The sequence below is a fragment of the Falco rusticolus genome, unplaced genomic scaffold, assembly GCF_015220075.1.
Source record: "Falco rusticolus isolate bFalRus1 unplaced genomic scaffold, bFalRus1.pri scaffold_92_arrow_ctg1, whole genome shotgun sequence".
NCBI classification, from domain to species: domain Eukaryota; kingdom Metazoa; phylum Chordata; class Aves; order Falconiformes; family Falconidae; genus Falco; species Falco rusticolus.
In genome coordinates, this window is record NW_023618249.1 from 1 (window position 1) to 19,160 (window position 19,160).

At 69.3% G+C, this 19,160-nt stretch overlaps 4 protein-coding genes across 11 annotated transcripts; 1 reads left to right on the forward strand and 3 right to left on the reverse strand.

The window, feature by feature from the left end:
* Positions 1-585: 585 nt before the first annotated feature.
* On the reverse strand, positions 586-2,196 carry LOC119142223 (formin-like protein 4; the record flags this gene model as incomplete). Its single annotated transcript, XM_037374943.1, has 4 exons — positions 2,160-2,196; positions 1,770-1,991; positions 841-914; positions 586-764 (listed from the first exon to the last, which is right to left on the reverse strand). Coding segments are annotated over exons 1-4 (512 nt in total), but the record flags the coding sequence as incomplete, so codon positions are not given.
* Positions 2,197-2,772: 576 nt separating this feature from the next.
* PPP4C (protein phosphatase 4 catalytic subunit) lies at positions 2,773-6,549 on the reverse strand. 2 transcript variants are annotated; one of them, XM_037374951.1, is made up of 9 exons: positions 6,461-6,549; positions 5,984-6,083; positions 5,816-5,867; positions 5,615-5,665; positions 5,183-5,284; positions 4,897-5,070; positions 4,478-4,604; positions 3,822-4,011; positions 2,773-3,387 (listed from the first exon to the last, which is right to left on the reverse strand). In XM_037374951.1, the coding sequence occupies exons 2-9, from the start codon at positions 6,079-6,081 to the stop codon at positions 3,258-3,260; spliced, it is 924 nt and encodes a 307-aa protein (XP_037230848.1). In that variant the 5' UTR covers positions 6,082-6,083; positions 6,461-6,549; the 3' UTR covers positions 2,773-3,257. The 2 variants fall into 2 exon arrangements, with proteins under 2 accessions (XP_037230848.1, XP_037230850.1); XM_037374953.1 differs by lacking the exons at positions 5,984-6,083; positions 6,461-6,549 and having other exon boundaries at positions 5,183-5,323; positions 5,816-5,873.
* Positions 6,550-6,649: 100 nt separating this feature from the next.
* On the reverse strand, positions 6,650-14,069 carry ALDOA (aldolase, fructose-bisphosphate A). Of its 7 annotated transcripts, none has more exons than XM_037374944.1 (9): positions 13,960-14,069; positions 11,367-11,486; positions 10,278-10,489; positions 9,993-10,047; positions 9,666-9,826; positions 9,191-9,274; positions 8,935-9,109; positions 7,588-7,787; positions 6,650-6,883 (listed from the first exon to the last, which is right to left on the reverse strand). In XM_037374944.1, exons 2-9 carry the CDS (start codon positions 11,476-11,478, stop codon positions 6,788-6,790), a joined length of 1,095 nt encoding a protein of 364 aa, XP_037230841.1. In that variant the 5' UTR covers positions 11,479-11,486; positions 13,960-14,069; the 3' UTR covers positions 6,650-6,787. The 7 variants fall into 7 exon arrangements, with proteins under 7 accessions (XP_037230841.1, XP_037230844.1, XP_037230843.1 ...); XM_037374947.1 differs by lacking the exon at positions 13,960-14,069 and adding an exon at positions 13,358-13,462; XM_037374946.1 differs by lacking the exon at positions 13,960-14,069 and adding an exon at positions 13,275-13,374.
* Positions 14,070-15,013: 944 nt separating this feature from the next.
* TLCD3B (TLC domain containing 3B) lies at positions 15,014-18,717 on the forward strand. Its single transcript, XM_037374954.1, has 5 exons — positions 15,014-15,366; positions 16,339-16,425; positions 17,222-17,441; positions 17,900-17,995; positions 18,403-18,717. The coding sequence occupies exons 1-5, from the start codon at positions 15,245-15,247 to the stop codon at positions 18,667-18,669; spliced, it is 792 nt and encodes a 263-aa protein (XP_037230851.1). The 5' UTR covers positions 15,014-15,244; the 3' UTR covers positions 18,670-18,717.
* The last annotated feature ends 443 nt before the right edge of the window (positions 18,718-19,160 follow it).

Genomic DNA, 19,160 nt, shown 5'->3' on the forward strand with positions numbered 1-19,160 from the left:
GTGGGGGAGGTCCCAGAGACCCCGCCACTGTTTGGGAGGTTCTGGAGGGAGTCGCTGAACCCGGTGGGGGCTGAGGCTCCGGTGGGGGGGGTGGGGGGGTGGGGGGGGGTGGGGGGGGGTGGGGGGGGTGGGGGGGGTGGGGGGGGGTGGGGGGGGGCCCGGTGATCGCTTTGGAGATATAAATAATCCAACATATCAAAACATGTAGAAAGACACCAAACTACAGAAGGTCAGGGGAGCTCACTGGGGGGTCCTGGAGGTTTCGGGGGGGTGTCACTCTGGGGGGTGCACGTTTTGAGGGGGGGGGGGGTGTCGTTCTGTGGCTGCAACGACTGGCGGAGCGCTCCTGGGGCGCAGGGGGGAGACGGGGGGCGCCGCTTCCAGGGTTCAAGGTCTGGGGGAGCGTTTTGGGGGGGGGAGGGGGACCACAGAGACTCGGGGGGTGCAAAAAAATACAAATAAAACCGTGGAGAGACCAGGAGGGAGCTCGATTCGGGGGGGCAAGGACGGAGGGGGCCACTTTGGGGGTGCAAAACGTGGGGGGTGGGGCGTCAGAGGGGGGACAGTGGTGAGCCCCCCCCTCACCTGGGGGTGCAGCGGTGGGTGGGGGCAGGGTGGGGGGCAGGGGGGGGCCCCGGGGCCACCCGCCTGCCCCAGGGCATGCTGGGAAGGGGGGGCCTCATCCTGCGCCGGCGGCCGCCGGGCCGAGCCCTCGTCCAGCTCCTGGGCGCCCGGGCGGCCCAGCCTGCGCTCTGCCGAGCCGCCTGCGAAGGGGGAAGGGGCGGTCAGGGTGGGGGGCACCCATGGGTGCTGCCCCCCCCCCCAGGTGCCGCTGCCCACCTGTGTGCGCGGGGCCCTCCTCCTCCTCCTCACACTCCACTTCCACGGTGTCGGTGGCGCGGGGGGGGGCGCTCCTGAGGGAAGAGGGGGGGTGGGGGGGGATGGGTGACCCCCACCCGTGGGTGCTGCCCCCGCCCCAGCGACCCCCAGACGAAGGGAGGCCCCCGCCCCCCCCCCGCCCCTGGGTACCCTCTGAACTTTGCCCTATGGCACGGGGGTGCCCCTGGGGGGGGTCCCGGGCTCTCACGGCCGCATCCCCCGCCCCACACGGGGGTGCCCCCTCCCCCCCCGGCCCACAAGAGGCTCCGCAAGCCCCGGGTAGGGGTGTCCCCCCCCCCGGCGGGACCCCCCACCCCACAACGGGCTCCTCTGCAGCAGGGCCGCCCCCCCGCAGGCCCCGGGGCGCCCCACACGGGGGTCCTTCCCCTCCCCCCCCCGAAACCCGCAGCGCGACCCGACGGGTGCCCCACACGGGGAGCCCCCGCCTCACACCGGGGCCTCCCCCAGCCCCGCGGGGCCCCTCCCCTCACGGCAGCCCCCCGCCCCACACCGGGGCCCCCCCGCCCCACACCGGGGCCCCCCCGCCCCACGCCGCCCCTCACCCCCTTCCCGCCCTTTCCCGGGGGGGGGGGGGGGGGGGGGGGGCCGAGCAGCGCTGTCGTTACCGATCGCTCCCGGCCGTTCCCGCCGCGGCCCCGGCACCTCCGCGGGGAGGGCGGGCGGGCGGGGGGACCCGGCGAAGCGCCTCCCGCTCCGCCTCCGCCGGCCTCAGCCCCGCCGCGGAGCCGCCGCCATCCGCCGCCGCAAAATGGCCGCCGCCGCCCCCCCCTTCCCCCCCCCGCCCCGGACCCCACCGCCGTCCCCCCCCCCCTCCCTCCCCTCGCCCCCCACCCGCCGCCCCCCGGGCCCGCCACCGCCCTGGGGCTCACGGGAAATGGAGTCCGCCGCGCCGGAGCCAGCGGCAAAATGGCGGCGGCGGCCGCCGCGCGCGCGCTGCCGGCCGAAGGGGCGGGGCCGCCGCGAATCTCGCGAGAGTTCGGCGCGGCGGCCGGAGAGCTCCCGCGAGATGTCACGGGGGCGCGCGCACCCCCAATCCCCCCCCCCCCCCCCCCCAACCTCCCCCGCAGCCGGGCCGAGGCACGCCGCCAAACCTCGCGAGAGGGCGGCCGGGCGGCGAGAGGCGGGAGGAGGGGAAAGATGGCGGCGGGCGGCGCGTGGCGGCCGGTCACGCCCTCTGACGGCTGCCCCGCCCCTGGCGGCTGCCGTCACGCACCGCCCCCCCCCCCCCCCCCCCCCCCAGTGACATCACGGCTCGGCACGTGGCGGCGAGGCTGCTCGGGAGCCGACGGCGGCCATGACGGGTCAGCCGCAGGGGCTGATGGGAGCGCAGCCATGTTTGCTCAGCCCCAGGGCCTCACGGGAGAGCGGCCATGTTCGGACGGCCCCAGGGCCTCATGGGAGAGCAGCCATGATGGCTCAGGCCCAGGGGCTGATGGGAGAGCGGCCATGTTGGGCCAGCCCCGGGGGCTCACGGGAGACACGGGGGCACCGCTCCCCCGCCACCCCCGCCCCGGCTCCTCCTCACGGTCTTACAGGTGTCCTCGCAGCCCCCCGTGTCCCCTCCCCCCCCCAGAGCCCCCTACAGCCCCGCATATGCCCCATACTCCCACCCTCCGCCGCTCCCACCCCTGCGTCCCCCGTAGCCCTCGGCGTCCCCCACAGCCCCCGTGTCTCCGACCGGGTCCCCTATAGCCGCCCGTACCCCACGTGACCCCGACAACCCCCTCCCCGTCCCCTGTAGCCGCCCCTATTCTCTACGTTCCCCTCCCTCACGTTCCCTATGCCCCTCCCCCCCCCATCCCCCATCCCCGTGCCTCCCATATGCCCCGTCTCCCTACAGCCCCCCGCCCCCACATTTTCCGACACTTTGAGGAGGTTTTGGTGGTTTTTTATCTAAAAGGAGCTAAAACGGTGTCGAAAAAAATCCCCGTTTTCACCCCAAAATGCGTGGGGAGGAGGGGGGGGACACACCCCGGGGGTGGGCGGGGGGAACCCCCGAGGGTCACGGCAGGGGCCCCCAAATGTTACAGGTCTCCCCAAAGGTCACAGGTGTCCCCAAGACTCCCGGCGCGTCCCCAAGGGGCGTGAAGGGCATCAGGGTGCCCCCTGTGGAGGGTGACCCAGGGGGACGGGGGATAAGAAGGCCACTTCGGGGGCGGGGGGCAGGGGGTGGCCCTAGGGGACATCACGGTGGCCTCAGAGGGGACGAGGAACGCGATGCTGTCCTCCACCGTCCCTAGATGCCACCAACGGTGGCCACTGCGGAGGGGATGCCCCACGTCTCCTGTGGCTGCGGTGGCCGTGGAAGACCCCGGGGGACACAGGTGACCTGGTGGGGACACAGCGGGGCCGGGGGGTCACAGGAAGTAGTCAGCCACCGGCTTCTTGGAGGGGATCCCCCGCGTCTCCTGCGGTGCCGCCTCGAAGATGATGAACTCCTTCTGCAGGTGCTCGTCCAGCTCCAAGATGGCCGCCACGTTCCCGCACCTGCGGGGCAGAGCGTGTGCTTAGTGTGCGCTTAGCGTGCGCTTAGCGAGACACCCTGGGGAAGGCCAACCCGTGGCAGGGACACGGCCCTTCTCCTGTCACTGGAAGCCTCTTCCCCCAGCACCCATCCCTCGTCACACGCTGCCTAGCGTGTCCTTAGCGTGCTCTTGGCGTGTCACCTCCCCCGCAGCGGCAGTCGGCGGCCCGCCCCGTGACAAAGCTCATCTCGTTCAAGGATCGCTTGGGGCCACGTGTTCCCCACCTCACCCCCAGCACACGTCAGCGTGTTCTTAGCGTGTGGGAACCACCCCTCCCCCCTCAGCACGTCCCCGCCGGGCCAAGACCCCCGCCGTCAATCCTGCAGCCACCGCGCAAGGATGCTCCTGCCTGGGTCCCCCCCGCCGCGCCCCCCGCGCCCCCCGCGCTCGCCTGACCTGTAGCAGTAGTTGGGGGCGGACCAGACGGTGAGGACGGTCTCGTTGAAGTGCCACTTGTAGCCCTCCATGACAAGCTGGTGGGCGCGGCAGATCATGTCGATGTCGTTGGAGGCGTTAAACTGAGCCACCACGTCGCTGCCAAAGAGGTACCCGGCCCCCCGCGGCGACACGCCCCAGCCAGTCGTGTCTGCCAACACGCCACACGCGTGTCACAGCAGGGCACGGGTTGCTGCGGGGCTGCGCGGGGGGGGGGGGGGGGGGGCATGTGTGTGCGCTCTTGTGTGTCACACCGAGCCACACGGGCCAGGCTGCGGGCTGCGCGGAGGGACACGTGACCCAGATATATGTTACACGTCACGTGGAGCACCCCAGCGTGGCTGCGTCACGCGTGTCCACGTGTCAAGCAGAGCAGCCCGCTGTGGCTGTGGGGTCACACGTGTGTCACACGCCCGAGCTTGGTGTGGCTGGGGGGTCACGCGTCACCTCGAGCCGCAGGGATAACACACGACGCGCACGTGTGCCACGCGTCGCTGCAGGTGCCGTGGCCATCCCGATGGGGGCCGGGAGGCCAAGGGGGGTGACACAGGGTGGCCGTCCTCATCCCGCCGCTGCACGTGCACCAACACGGGCCAATACACGTGTGTGGCACCTACCCTCGGGGTCAGACCAGAGCAGGTCACACATGGGGCCGTCATGGGGCACCTCCTGCTTGCGGTCGATGGTGCGGATCTGGTCCAGCGTCTGGATGGAGGGCGAGAGGCCCCCGTGCACGCAGAAGATCTGCAAAGACACGCGTCTGCTTAACGTGTGCGGCGCCCGCACCTGCCCCGCGAGGCTGGAGGAATCCCGGGGAGGCCAAGGGACCCTGGGGAGGATGAGGCCCTGATGCGACCCCCCCCGTGATGCCACCCCGGGGCCAAGCTGCCCCCCTGTACGTGCCCAACGCGTGCCGCGACACCCCAGCGTGCTCAGAGCACCCCTCGGCAGCCAGGAGGCCGCCGAGAGCGCACCTGCTGCTGCGGCCCCGTCACCCGCCGCCCCCGCACACCCTCGCGCGCGCGGGCACGCCGACCTTGCCGTCGATGATGGCGGAGAGGCTGAGGTAGTCGAAGATCTCGGTGCAGTAGCGCCAGACGGTGACGGAGCCGTACTTCCGCAAGCACTCGTCGTAGAAGCCGTAGACCTGGGTGATCTGCCGGCTCTCGTGGTTCCCCCGGATCAGCGTGATGCGGTCGGGATAACGGACCTGCCGCGCAGGGACGACCGCGTCACCCGTGGGTGCCCCCCAGACGCCTGGGTCCCCTCCCCAGACACGCGGGTCACCCACGGGCGTCCCCCCACCCGCACCTGGGTCCCACCTTGAGCGCCAGCAGCAGCAGGAAGGTCTCGACGCTGTAGAAGCCCCGATCCACAAAGTCCCCCATGAACAGGTAGTTGGTCTCTGGGACGTCCCCCCCGACCTGGGGGGCAGGAGGAGCTTAGGGGGCACTTGGGGGGCACTTGGGGGGCAATAAAGGGACAAGAAAAAGTCGTTGGGGGGCAATAAGGCAGCGATTGGTTGGGTGGTGCTTGGGGGGCAGGAAGATGAGCGTGAGGTGAGGGGGCACTCGGGGGGCGGCTGGGGGGCAGCGCAGTCGTCACGAGGCGATACGGCCCGCAGCAGCAGCTGGGCGGCTCAGCCAGGGCGCACAAGCACAGCCGGGGGGGGGTGGGGGGGGGGGGGGGGGGAGGGGCAGAGGAGCACTGAGGGGTTGGGGGTCCTGCTGGGAGGAACCTGGGGGGCAGCTCACCCTGAAGAGCTCCTTGAGGTCATAGAACTGCCCGTGGATGTCACCGCACACCTGCGGGGCGGAAAGCGCCGGGGTCAGAGCCCCCCCCAGGGTACCCCCCTAGGACCCCCTGCTGCCCCCTAAGGCCTGGCTCTGCCCCCCAGCCCCCCCCAGATCACCTCCCCCTCCCCCCACCTGCCCCCCAGCCGCCCCCCAACTCACAGTGACGGGAGAATCGACCCGCTGGACGTTGCTCTCCTCCACCAAAATCTCCCTGGGGCGAAAAACGAAGCAGGATGGGGGACGGGGAATTAATTTACCCAGAGGGAGCAGGTAATTAACCCGGGGGGAGGGGGGTGTGTGTGCTAATTAGCAAGGGTGATTAATTACCGGGCCTTTGCGCACAGGGCCTTGACCTCGCTCTCCTTGATAAGCTCGCACCGCCGCAGCTGCTCGATCTGCCGGTCCAGGTCACTCAGCTCCCCCATGGCTGCCGCAACCAGCGCGCCCCCAGGGGGTAATTAGCGCCCCCCACGCTAATTGCCCCCCTCCACCGCACAGGGGGCAGGAGCCACGCTGCGACAGCCCCGCCCCGCGGGATCCCCCGCTGCCCCGGGGGGGGAACAACAACGTACCGGCCCCGTAGCTGCCCCCAGCCCCACATCGCGCTCGCACCGCACCCCTCCCCCCCCCCGGAGCCGCCCGCTCCTCCCCCCCAGCCCCGCAACAACCACCCCGTACACCCCGCGGGTGCCCCCGGGCGCCCAACTCCGCCCCGCCCCCCCCCCCAACCCCACACCCCCCGCCCCAGCCCCCAGCCCCCTGCCCTGCCCCACACCCCCGCCCCGCGGCCTCTCCCAGACCCACCGGCCGCGACCCTCCGCCGCCACAGCCGCGCGTCACTTCCGGGCCGGCCCACTGGCCGGAAGCGGAAGCGCAGCGGCCGGCAGGAAGTAGCGCACGAAGGGCGGGGCCAGACCGAGCGCGCGCGTCGCCCCTCCCCCTCCTCCGCCCGCCCCCTCCCCCCCCCGCCCCGGACACCCGGTTCCCGCGTGCTCAGGCCGGCGCCATTTTATTTTCCCGCCGCGGCGGGGAGGGGGGGGGGGAGGGGGGGGGGGGAGGCGGCGCGCGCGGGCGCGCGGGACGAGGCGTGGCGCGGCGCGTCCGGGCGCTGTTGGCGCGGCGGTGACGTCATCAGTAGGCGTGGTTGGAGATGAAGAGCGACTCGCTGGCGGCCGCCCCCGCCGGGCCGCTGGGGCTGTACTTGCCCTGGCAGGCCAGCGAGTTGGCCTGGGGGAGGGGCGGGGGGGACAGCGTCACCGCGGGCCGTGACGTCACCCCCACGCGCGCGGGACAGCGGGGACACCCCTCCGACACACGTGGGACAGCGGTGGCGCCACCCAGACACGCAGGTGACAATGGCGGTGCCGGTGGTACCACGTGGACACGTGTGTGAGGGCGGTGGCGCCCCCCGGACACAGGGGACGCCGCTCGCAGCGCTGGTGCCACCCCCTGGGGACAGCGCTGTCCCCGGAGCCCAGCCTGGCAGCTGGCCCCATGGCCACCCACGGGTGACGTCCCAAGGCCTGACCTCCTGCTCCTGGGCGGCTTTGGCGCTGTCCCCATGCCCCCAGGGGTGGCGCACCCCACCGGGGCCACCCTGCCTGCGTCCCCCATGTCCCCACACGTCCCCGGCAGGTGACCCATGAGCACCAGGTCCCCACCCAGGCCAGCCTTGTGGTGCCCCTTGCCCTGTCGTGTGTGCGTGTGTGCGCGTGTCCCCGATGTCCCCATACACCCACGGGTGGCCCATCGGACCCTCCAGGCCGTCCCCTGCCAGCGCCACCGTGGCCGTGTCCCCCCCATCCCCTGGCTGTCCCACGGGTGACCCACCACGCTGTCCCCTCCACGCTGTCCTCCCCCGGGGCCACTTGACCCTTGTCCCCACGCCCCCTCCCCCGCTGCCGCCGGCCGTGGCGGTGACGGTGACCTACCAGCGCCCGCTTGACGTACTCCTCCTGCGCCGCCTTGGTGTTGTCCTTCTTGCCGGCCCAGGCCCGCAGCGCGGAGGCCTGCAGCGCGCGCCCGTAGGAGAAGGTCAGCGCCCAGGGCCGCGCCAGCGGGCAGCGGTTGATGGCGTTGAGGTTGAGGGACGCCTCCTCCTCGCTCTGCCCCCCCGACAGGAACGTGATGCCTGGGGACACGGGGACACCCTCAGCAGGCTGCCCACGGGGATGCGGCCCAGGCCATGGGGACACCACAGGGACGTGGCCGTGGCCGTGGGGACGTGGCCGTGGAGATGGGGACACCACACGGACGTGGCCAAGGCCGTGGGGACACCGTGGGGACGTGGCCGTGGAGATGGGGACACCACAGGGACGTGGCCATGGCCGTGGGGACGTGGCCATGGAGATGGGGACACCGTGGGGACGTGGCTGTGGAGATGGGGACACCATGGGGACGTGGCCATGGCCGTGGGGACGTGGCCATGGAGATGGGGACACCGTGGGGACGTGGCCGTGGAGATGGGGACACCACAGGGACGTGGCCATGGAGACGGGGACACCATGGGGACGTGGCCGTGGAGATGGGGACACCACAGGGACGTGGCCATGGCCGTGGGGACGTGGCCATGGAGATGGCGACACCATGGGGACGTGGCCGTGGAGATGGGGACACCACAGGGACGTGGCCATGGCCGTGGGGATGTGGCCATGGAGATGGGGACACCATGGGGACGTGGCCGTGGAGATGGGGACACCATGGGGATGTGGCCATGGCTGTGGGGACGTGGCCATGGAGATGGGGACACCATGGGGACGTGGCCGTGGAGATGGGGACACCACAGGGACATGGCCGTGGCTGTTGGCACACTGTGGGGACATGGCCGTGGAGATGGGGACACCACAGGGATGTGGCCATGGCCGTGGGGACACCGTGGGGACGTGGCCGTGGAAGTGGGGACACGGCCGTGGAAGTGGGGACACCACAGGGACGTGGCCGTGGAAGTGGGGACACCGTGGGGATGTGGCCATGGCCATGGGGACACCACAGGGACGTGGCCGTGGAAGTGGGGACACCGTGGGGATGTGGCCATGGCCATGGGGACACCACAGGGACGTGGCCGTGGAAGTGGGGACACCGTGGGGATGTGGCCATGGCCATGGGGACACCACAGGGACGTGGCCGTGGAAGTGGGGACACCACAGGGACGTGGCCCTGGCCATGGGGACGCAGCCATGAGGATGGGGACGTGGCCAAGGCCATGGGGACACCACAGGGACATGGCTATGGAGCCGGGGACACCGTGGGGTGTGGCCGCGGGGCCCCGTGGCACTGACCAGGGACGGCAGGGGGCACGGTGCGGCGCAGGGCGGTGACGGTGGCCATGGCGATCTCCTCGGGGCTGTACTTCTTGGTGCAGGCGTGGCCCGGTGTCACCATGTTGGGCTTCAGCAGTGTCCCCTCCAGGTAGACATGGTGGTCGCTCAGCGCCTTGTAGACGGCTGCCAGCACCTGGGGACACAGGGGATGGTGCTGGGGACGCTGCGAGGATGGGCAGGGACGTGCTGGGGACACGCGGGGGACGTCACCCACCTTCTCGGTGACGTACTGGCAGTGCTTCAGGTCGTGGTCACCATCTGGGAGGATCTCGGGCTCCACGATGGGGACAATGCCGTTCTGTGGGGACATGGGGGATGTTGGGGACAGGGTCACCCCGCAGGGGGACACGGTGCAGTGGGAGGTGGCCCAGGTGCCCTAGGGCAGCAGGATGGGACACTGTGTCACGTCTCAGTGCCCCCTCCTGTCACCACGCCATGCTTGGGTGACACTGACTGCAGCTGGGAGGCCACCAGGCACCGCAGGACACCTGGAGGGGACACAGGGATGGGGTTGGGGACAGGCAGGTGACACGGGGACACTGAAGCGACCCAACGGCATGAAGGTGCCACCACCCCAGGTCTAGGTGCCATGTCACGGTGTCACCCTGCAGGTCGGAGGTCACCAAGCACCATAGGGCACCCGGAGGTGACACGGGGACAGGGTTGGGGACAGGGAGGGCCACGGGGACCTGCTGGCAGATGCTGGCATAGCGGGCGAGGACGTTGGCGTTCTCCATCACGGCCAGGCGCGTGGGCGTGTGCTCCGAGATCTTGAGGACACAGCGCCACTTGGCGAAGTCAGCCCCGTCCTTCTTGTACTGGGCGCAGCGCTCCATCAGCCCGTCCAGCCCTGGGGACACGGCAGGGACGTCAGGGACAGGGACACCAGTGGGGACACCGTCAGGGATGAGGATGCCGTGGTGGGATCAGGGATGGGGACGCGGGGTGGCATCAGGGGTGGCATCAGGGATGGGGACGTGGCTGGGGCCACCCCTGGGGACGCGGCTGTCACTTACCCTGGGTGGTGGTCTCGCCGTTGGTGCCGGCCAGGGGAACGACCCCCTTGTCCACCTGGGGGACGGGGACAGGGTCACTGGGGTGCTGGCCTGGTCCCCACCCTGTCCCCGCATCCCCTCCCCACTTCACCTGCGCCCCCCCAGCCCACCTGCCACCCCTCTGTCCCCTCCTGCCGTCCCTGTGTCTCTCCAGCGTCCCCCGCGAGGTCCCCACGGCCCCGCCGCGATGCCACAAGACCCTCCGGAGGTGGCAAGGAGCCCCCGTGTCCCCCCCGGTGTCCCCACCTTGATGCCGACGAGGGCGCCCTTGCTGCGGATGACCTGGGGGAAGGGACGCCCGTCGTCCGTCTTCTGGTAGAGGGTCTCATGGAAGAGGATGACCCCGCCGATGCAAGGGTCCACCCGGCTGTCGGCGGTGAAGAGCAGCTGCCGGTACCAGCGCCGGTTCTCCTCGGTGTTCTCCGCCCCCACCGAGCTCAGCCGCTTGGCGATGCTGCCTGCAACCGTCCCAGTATAAACCAGTCACTCCCAGTATGGCCCAGTAACCCCAACTGGTCTCCTGACGCTGCCCTGGGGTGGCCCAGGAGCTCTCAGGGTTCCCCTGGCACCACTCAGGGTGCTCAGGCGCTTCCCCATGCTCCGTGCAGCCACCCCGGCACAAACCAGTTCAACCCAGTAACGGCCAGTAACAGCTACTGGTCTCATTGTGCTGCCTCATTGTCTCCCAGTAGCTCCCAGCTCAGCTCCAGGAGATTGTAGGGATCTCCCACTGCCACACTGAAGTTCTCAGCCGCTTGGCAATCCTGCCTGCGGCCATTCCAGTACAAACCAGTTCATCCCAGTATAGCCCACTAATTCCCACTGGTCTCCTGGTGCTGTCCCAGTGTCTCCCAGTAGCTCCCAGTGAACTCATAGTGCTTCCCCAGTATCTCCCAGTAAACTCCTAGCGCCCTCCCAGTGGATCCCAGTAAACTCCTAGTGCCCTCCCACTGCTGCCCAGTAGCTCCCAGTGCCCTCCACTGGTATTGCCCCACTGGCTGCCTGATGCAGGCCCTGTGGCTCCCAGTAGTGTCCCAGTTCTTCCCCAGTAGCTCCCAGTAACTCCCAGTGCCCTCCTAAGCCCCTCCCTCTGTCCCAGTACCTCCCAGTAGCCCCCAGTGCTCTCCCAGTACCCCCTTGTCCCTCCCAGTCCACTCCCAGTGCCCCCCGGTCCTTCCTAGCCCCCTCCCAGTCCCCTGCCGCTGCCCTCCAGTCCCTCCTAGTTTCCTCCCAGTGCCCCCTAGTCCCTCCTAGTCCCCTGCCACTGCCCTCCAGTCTCTCCTAGTAACCTCCCAGTAGCCCCCAGTCCCCTCCCAGTGCCCCCCAGTCACTCACCAGTGGACTCATCGGCAGCCAGGATACCCTTGCCAGGGGCGACAATGCGCTGGGCAATGGATGCCAGCTCCTGCTTCTGCTCTGGGGTCAACGCTGCCACCGGTGGGGACATCTTGGCGCCTGTAGTGACATCAGCAGTGACAGCAGCCACACCTTGAGACGTGACGGCCCCACCCGTCCCCATGGCTGCCCCGCGGGGGGGCGGGGGGGGGGCAAGACATGGGGCCCCAGGAGTTTGAGGGGAGGGGGGGGGCCCACCCGGGGCGGGGGGGTGGCAGGAGTTTGTGGGGGGAGGCACCCAGTGGGGACCCAGGTGTCTGGGGGGGGACGGACGGACCCCAGGGGTGGGGGCAGAGACAGTCCCAGGTGTCCGGGCGCGTTGGAGGCAAGTGGGGAATGGAGGGGACCCAGGCTCCGGCGGGCCCGCCCCCTCCGGGAACCCCAAGGGCATTTCAAGGGTAAGAAGAGGAACCCAAGCGGCCGGGAAGGCTGCCAACCCCCCCTGCCCCCTCAACGTGGGGCCCACGTGTCGCCCCCCGTCTAAACCCTTCACCCCCAAATCTCTCTCCGCTGCACCCCAGCCATGCCTCTTTCACCCCAAATCTGCCTCCAAAATGCAGCAAAATGCCTTTTTAGCCCAAATCTGACTCCCTCGGGGCGCCAAACCTGACCTTTCCACTCCAAAATCTCCCTCCAGGCCCCCAAACCCACCATATGCTCCTCAAACCTTCCCCTTTCACCCCAAAATCCGTCTTCAGACATCAAAAACCGTCTTTTTAGCCCCAAATCTGCCCCCTCAGGCCTCAAAATGTGCCCTTCTCACCACAAGCATGCCTTTTTCACCCCAAATTTGCCCCTTTCACCCCCAAATCCCCCTCTAGGCATCAAAATCTGCCTTTTTGGCCCCAGAACCTGCCCCTTTCACCCCAAAATCTCTCTCCAACCTTTAAAGCCTGCCCTTTTCACCCCAAAATCTGCCTCTAGGAATCAAACCCTGCCTTTTTAGCCCAAATCTGCCCCCCTCGGGCTTCAAAATCTGCCCTTCTCACCACAAATCTGCCCCCAGGCATCAAAATGTGCCCCTTTCACCCAAAAAACTCCCTCCAGCTATCAAAATCCGCCTTTTTATTCCAGTATGCCTCTCTCAGCCCCCCCAATCCACCCTTTTCACCCCAAATCTGCCCATTTTCACCCCAAAACCTGCCCTTTTCACCCCAAGGTTTCTCCCCAAACCCCAAATCCACCTTTTGCCCTCAAATCTGCATCTTACACCCCCATATTTTGGCCCCACACCCCAGAATCAGCCTTTTTTCAACCAAAATCTGCCCCTTCCACCTCACAATTTCCTCCACTCCCCCAAATCTGCCTTGTTCACCCACAAATTTCCCCCAAATCTACCCTTTTCACCTCAGAATTTCCCTACACACCCCAAAATCTGCTGTTTTCACTCCCAAACCTCTCCCAAATCTGGCTTTTTCACTCCAAAATCTCTATCTTTCACCTCAGAATTCCCCCCACCCAAAATCTGCCCATTTCACCCCAAAATCCACCCAGACTCCCCAAAATCCAAGCCTTTTACCTCAGAACATCCCCCCCAGCCCAAAATCTGCCCCTTTCACCCCAAAATCCGCCCCCAGACCCCAAAATCCAAGCCTTTTACCTCAAAATATAGCCCCCCAGCCCAAACTCTGCCCCTTTCACCCCAAAATCTGGCCCCAGACCCCAAAATCCAAGCCTTTTACCTCAGAATATCCGCACACCCCGGCCCAAAACCAGCCCCTTTCACACCAAAGCCCGCCCCCCCCCAAAAAAAATCCGCCCCTTTTCCCTCAGAATATTCCGCCCCCCCCAAATCTGCCTTTTTCACCGCTAAATCTCACGCAAAGCCTCCAAACCTGCCACTTTTACCTCACAGAAGCCCATTTTAACCTCAAATTTTATCTCTTTCCACTCACAATCCGCTCCCCCCTCCCCCCTTCCCTCGCCCCCACCTGGTCGCTGGCAGCGGCGGGTCGCGCGGGAGGGGCGGCGCCGGCCCCGCCGTGACGTCAGCGCGCCCGCCGCGGGACCCGGCCTTAAAGGGGCAACGGCGCGCTGAGTCACGGTGGGGCCCGCCCGGTTTTTGGGGTGCCCTCCACCCCGGGAGTAGGGGGTCCCGGCGGGGTGGTCAGGGGGTTCCAGGGGGATCTGGCGGGACTGGGGGAGGGGGTGAAGGGCCGGGGAGGGGTTTATGGTGTGTGTGTTTGGGGGGGTTCTGGGGTTGTCGGGGTGCAGTGGGGGGGCGGGGGGGTTTCGGGGTGCATGGGGTTTTTTGGGGTGCGGGGGCGGAGAAGGTGAGAGTGCGGGGGGGGTGGGGTGCGGGAGGGTTTCTTGGGGTGCTGGGGGGTTACATACCTGGGGGGGTCATTTTTGGGTTGCGGGAGGATGGTTTGGGCTGGGGGGGGGGTCAGTTTTGGGGTGCGGAGCTGTATTGGAGTGAGGGGGGGTCTCAGACCCGGGGGGAGCAGTTTTGGGGTGCGGGGGGGGGGGTCCAGGCAGTGGGGTGGGAGTTGGGGTGCAGCGGGGGGAGAGGGATCCCCCCCAAATCACTCACCGTGGTGGGTCCAGGGGCGGCACGGGGGTGCCCGGGGCTCCCCCTTATATAGGGGCTCCCCGGTGGGGGCCCCCCCCTTTCCTGACCTTCTCAGGTGACCTCTGCCCTTTCGGCCGCCAAAAATAGCACCCTGCCCCTCCCCCACCCCCCCTCCGACGGGGTGGGGGAGGAGAAGGGCCCCCCCCCCCCCATTTTTGGGGTCCTTCCGTGCTTGCAGGGCCCACCCCATCATCACCACGACGACCCCCCCCCCCTTCCCCATAGCTGTTTCAGGGACCCCCCCTTTATTTCCCCCCCCCTTTGCCCTCCCCCCCTTGGTGCCCCTCCTTCCCTTTCCCCAACATTTGGGGAGGGTCCCCCAGACTTGGGGACGAGCACTCACCCACCCCACCCCCCCGCTGAGTCTGGCCTCCCCTTGGCGCCCCCTCCCCTCCCCCCGCCCCCCCCGGATTTGGGGGACCCCTTGGCTTTGGGGGAACCCTCGGGGGGTCGCGCCCCCCATGGCCACAGAACGCGGGGAGGGAGGTGGGTGGTTTCCTTGGCAACAGGCCCCCAGACCCCCAGAGCGGAGGGGGCGGGGCTTGGCCGTGGGCGGGGCCGGGCGCTCAGTGCCCCCTCCCCGCCACTGCCGGGCAAGGGGCGGGTCTGGGGGAGCACGGGGAGACGCGCCCCGCCCACCTGCGGGAGGGGGCGGGGTCGCCGTGCTGGGTGGGGTTTAGCGAACGCCAGGGGCGGTGCCCCCGAGAGGAGCCCCCTCCTGCATATTCATGAAGCCTCTTTTAATATTCATGACTATTTTAGGGCGCAACGAGCAATATGCCAATGAGCCTTCAGAAGGGCCCAGCGCAGCGCTGAGCCCCACTCACCTCATGAATATTCAAGATCTCCTAGCGGAAACGCCCCCCGCCCCCCCCCCCCCCGGCAGTGCGGTCGCCACGGCAACGCGCTTGCTCCGCCCCCGTGTACTGCCGACCAATCAGAAGGGCCGAGCGCGTGCGCGCCACTCGCCGTTACCGTGGCGACGCGGCAGCCCGGGGGGGGTGTGTATGTGTGTGGCCCGTACGCAACTATATGCAAATAGGCGGGAGGCGGAGCAGCCCGGCGCCTGCTGCATATGCATGAGCTCCGGGGGGCGGGGCAGACGCGCGGCCCTCGCCCGGCGAGAAATGAATACATGGAATTGAGTGGGGGGCGGGCCTGAGGGGGGGCGTGGCCCAGCGGCAGCCCCGCCCCCTCAGTCCCGCCCCTCCCGCGGCCCCGCCCCGCAGCCCCGCCCCCTGTCCCCATGGCCCCCCCCGGGGCGGCGCTGGCCGCCGGGCTCCTCTTCTTCCCCGGGCTCTTCCTGCTGGCCAAGGCCGCGCTGCGGCGGCGCTGCCCCGAGCCCCATGCGGCCACCCTGGCGGCCAGGTACGGGGGGCGGGCAGGGGGGCAGGGACCTGGAGGGGAGGGGGAGGGGGATGGGGAGGGGGATGGAGAGGGGGACAGGGACCTGGAGGGGAGGGGGAGGGGGATGGGGAGGGGGATGGAGAGGGGGACAGGGACCTGGAGGGGAGGGGGATGGGGAGGGGGACAGGGACCTGGAGGGGATGGGGAGGGGGATGGGGAGGGGGATGGAGAGGGGGACAGGGACCTGGAGGGGAGGGGGATGGGGAGGGGATGGGGAGGGGGACAGGGACCTGGAGGGGATGGGGGGGGGAGGGGGACAGGGACCTGGAGGGGAGGGAGAGGGGATGGGGAGGGGGACAGGGATCTGGAGGGGAGGGGGAGGGGAGGTACCTGGAGGAGATGGGGACGGGGCGGGGGGGGGGAGGGAGGGGGACAGGGACCAGGCGGGGATGAGGACATGGAGGGGGACAGGGATGGAGGGGGCACGGGGCGGGGGCTGGGGCTGGAGGAGGACGAGGAGAGGGAGGGGAGGGGGACAGGGAGGGACGTGGCACAAGGAGGGGGGCAGGCATGGGGACGAGTTGGGGACAGGGCTGGCACCGGGACAGGGACACTGCGGGGAGAGGGATGGACGTGGCGTAAGGACAGGGACGGGGACAGGGGTGGAGTGGGAAGGGGATGGATGGGGCCAGGGACGGATGTGGCCCAAGGGACAGCGGGGGGGGGTGGGGCAGGGACATGGGTGCACAGGGATGGGGGCAGGGACGGACGTGGCACGGGGGGGGGGGGGGCAGGGATGGCGTGGGGACAAGGACAACCTGAGGACAGGGATTAGCGTGAGCACATGGACGGTGACGCCGATGGCGTGGGGACAGGGACAAGGATGGCTTAGGGACAGGGATGGCAGTCGGTGGCGCGGGGTGGGGACCCCGTGGCGATGACGGCTGGCCCCCTGCGGCCCCCCCCGCGGCCCCCCTCCCCCCACGTCCCCAGGCTGGTGTCCTCGGTGCAGGCAGTGATGGCCTCCACGGCCGGGTACATCATCTCCTCCTCCTGCCACCGCGATGTCGTCAATGACCAGTGAGTCCCCCCCACACCCACGGGTGACACCCGCAACACCCACGGGTGCTGCCCTGGCACCAGGACACCCCACAGCACCCACGGGTGACTCAGCACCCCCCAGCACCCATGGACAACCCCCAGACCCCCTCCCCGCACCCACGGATGACCCCCAGACACCCCCCCACCCCCAGCACCCATGGGTGCCCCCCAAGGCCCATGGCATCCCCACAGCACCCACGGGTGACTCAGCACCCGCAGGGTACCCCCATAGCACCCCCCGGCACCCATGGACGACCCCCAGACCCCCCCCAGCACCCACGGATGACCCCCAGACCCCCCCCCCCAGCACCCACGGATGACCCCCAGACCCCCCCAGCACCCATGGGTGCCTCCCAGACCCCTCCTCAGCACCCATGGGTGCCCCCCAAGGCCCATGGCAGCCCCACAGCACCCACGGGTGACTCAGCACCCACAGGGTACCCCCATGGCACCCCCCAGCACCCATGGACGACCCCCAGACCCCGGCCCCCCCCCAGCACCCATGGGTGCCCCCCTGCATGGCAGGGCAGGTTAACACCTGACAGCACATGGGCGCCTGGGTTCCGCAGGCGGGGGGAGGGGCGGCGCGGATGCCTGGGTCCCTCGGGGTGGGGGGGTGGGGGGGGATTAAGCAGGAGCAGCTGCACGGGGGCTCAGCCGGGATTAGCAGGGATGCCCGGGTCCCCTGCGGTGGGGGAGGGGAGCGATGCTGTCCTCCCCAGATGCCGCGGTCCCTGACATGCCACCCCTGCCGCCCCCCCCTCCCCCACCGCAGGCACTGGCTGGCGGGGGCGTACCCCCAATTCGCTGTCCCCTACTTCATCTACGACATCTACGCCATGTTCCTGTGTCACTGGCACCGTGGACGGGTGAAGGGACACGAGGTGGCACCTCCGCCGTCCCTGAGGGCAGCCGCCAGCGCCTACCTGCGCAAGGACCTCCTGATGGTGCTCCACCATGCTGCCATGGTGCTCGTCTGCTTCCCTGTGGCCGCCGTGAGTGGGGACTGGGATGGGGAGGAGCTGGGGACACCTTGGGGACAAAGGAAAGGGTTGGAGACACGGAGGCAGCTTGGGGATGCGAGACGGAGAACACCGGCTTGGGATGGATGTGGTTATGGAAGGCCACCACACCACCACGGTGCTCGCCGGCTTCCCCACGCCCATGGGGATGTGGGGTGGCTTGAGGTCCCTTGAGGACCTGGGGATGGGTTGGGGACAGCTGGGGACATGGGATGGATGGACGTGCTCATGGAGGTCCACCACAACCCCGTGGTGCTCACTGCCTTCGCCACCCTGACGGGGAGCAGAAATGGGGAATGGGATCTCCTTGGAGGGGACAGCCCAGGTCCGGCACCACCGTGTCCTCATCCTTCGGTCACCTGCGTCCTTGTATGACCTCTGTGTCCTCACGCGACCTCATCCCCTTGTGCCCCCCCCGCGTCCCCCTCCAGCTGTGGCGCCAGGGGAAGGGCGACTTCTTCTTGGGGTGTCTCCTGATGGCCGAGCTCAGCACCCCCTTCGTCTGCCTCGGCAAGGTCCTCATCCTGGTGAGCCTGCACGCCTGGGCCCCCACGGGCAGGGGGTGGCCGGGGGTCCCCAACCCTACGGGCCACCAAGCCCTGGGTGTCCAGGACGTCTTGAGGAGCTCCCTGCGCCCCTGGGTAGAGGTGGGCTGGCCACGCGTCCACAGCCCCTGGCCGCCCCCTGCCAGCGCTGGGTGCCTGCGAGTCCCCTCCCCCCCCCCCGCCCCGGGGTGCCGGGACAACCTCCCGCTGAGCACCCCGCGACCCCTGCTCTGCCCGGGCCAGCATCTCCGGTGGCCACGGGCTCCTCCACCCCTGGGGTCCCCGTACCGACGCCAGGTGCCCGTAGGCCCCCACGCCCTGGGGTCCCGGGAGAACATCTGGGGCGCCCACGGGTCCCTCAACCCCTCTTCCCCCCTCCCCCCCCGCAGTACCAGCGCCAGCACACGGCTCTCCACAAGCTCAACGGGGTGGCCCTGCTGGTGACCTTCCTCCTCTGCCGCATCCTCCTCTTCCCCTACCTCTACTGGGCCTACGGGCGCCACCGGGGGCTGCCGCTGCTGGGGGTGCCCGCCGCGCTGCCCCCCGCCTACAACGCCGCCGCCGCCGCCCTCCTGGCCCCCCAGCTCTACTGGTTCGCCCTCATCTGCCGGGGCGCATGGCGCCTCTTCCGGGCCCCCCCCCGCCAGCCCCCCTGAGCCCTGGGGGGACCCCCACCCACCCTGGGGAGGAGGGGGGGGGGGGGAGGGAATCTACGGAGCGCCCTGAAGGCTGGGGGGGGGGCAGGTCCTGGGGTCCCTGTGGGACACCCCGGTGGTGGCGTCCCCAAGCTGCACCCGTGGGGAGCCGCAGCCCCCCCAGCCCCACGGTGGCCCCATCCCCGGGGTGGGGGGTCCCTGTCCCCCCCCCGGCGCAGCAGCTGGACCCACATTAAAGGACCTTGTGGACCTTGTGGCCTTCTCCTTGGGGGGGAGGGGCAGCGCCAGGGGCATCGTGACATCACCCACCAGTATGGCCTGGGAGCATATCCAGTACGAACTGGATCCCCTGGCCCCCTCCCAGTACAGACTGGGCCCAGTCCCAGTACAAAATGGATCCGTTTAACCCCTCCCAGTACAAACTGGAGCCCCCAGACTTCTCCCAGTAGCGACTGGATCCTCTGATCCCCTCCCAGTACAGACCGGGCCGT

Coding starts and splice junctions, on each gene's coding strand:
- PPP4C (XM_037374951.1), bottom strand. CDS start 6,081: ATGGGGGAGCTGAGTGACCTGGACCGGCAGATCGAGCAGCTGCGGCGG. Junction 5,868..5,983: donor GCCCTGTGCGCAAAGGCCCG/GTAATTAATCAC, acceptor TTTTCGCCCCAG/GGAGATTTTGGTGGAGGAGA. Junction 5,071..5,182: donor TGCTGCTGCTGGCGCTCAAG/GTGGGACCCAGG, acceptor CCTGCGCGGCAG/GTCCGTTATCCCGACCGCAT.
- ALDOA (XM_037374945.1), bottom strand. CDS start 13,289: ATGGGCTTCTGTGAGGTAAAAGTGGCAG. Junction 11,487..13,261: donor CTGTGAGGTAAAAGTGGCAG/GTTTGGAGGCTT, acceptor ATGTCACTACAG/GCGCCAAGATGTCCCCACCG. Junction 7,788..8,934: donor CGTGCCCCCTGCCGTCCCTG/GTCAGTGCCACG, acceptor CCGTGTCCCCAG/GCATCACGTTCCTGTCGGGG.
- TLCD3B (XM_037374954.1), top strand. CDS start 15,245: ATGGCCCCCCCCGGGGCGGCGCTGGCCGCCGGGCTCCTCTTCTTCCCC. Junction 17,442..17,899: donor TCTGCTTCCCTGTGGCCGCC/GTGAGTGGGGAC, acceptor GTCCCCCTCCAG/CTGTGGCGCCAGGGGAAGGG. Junction 17,996..18,402: donor TCGGCAAGGTCCTCATCCTG/GTGAGCCTGCAC, acceptor CCCCCCCCGCAG/TACCAGCGCCAGCACACGGC.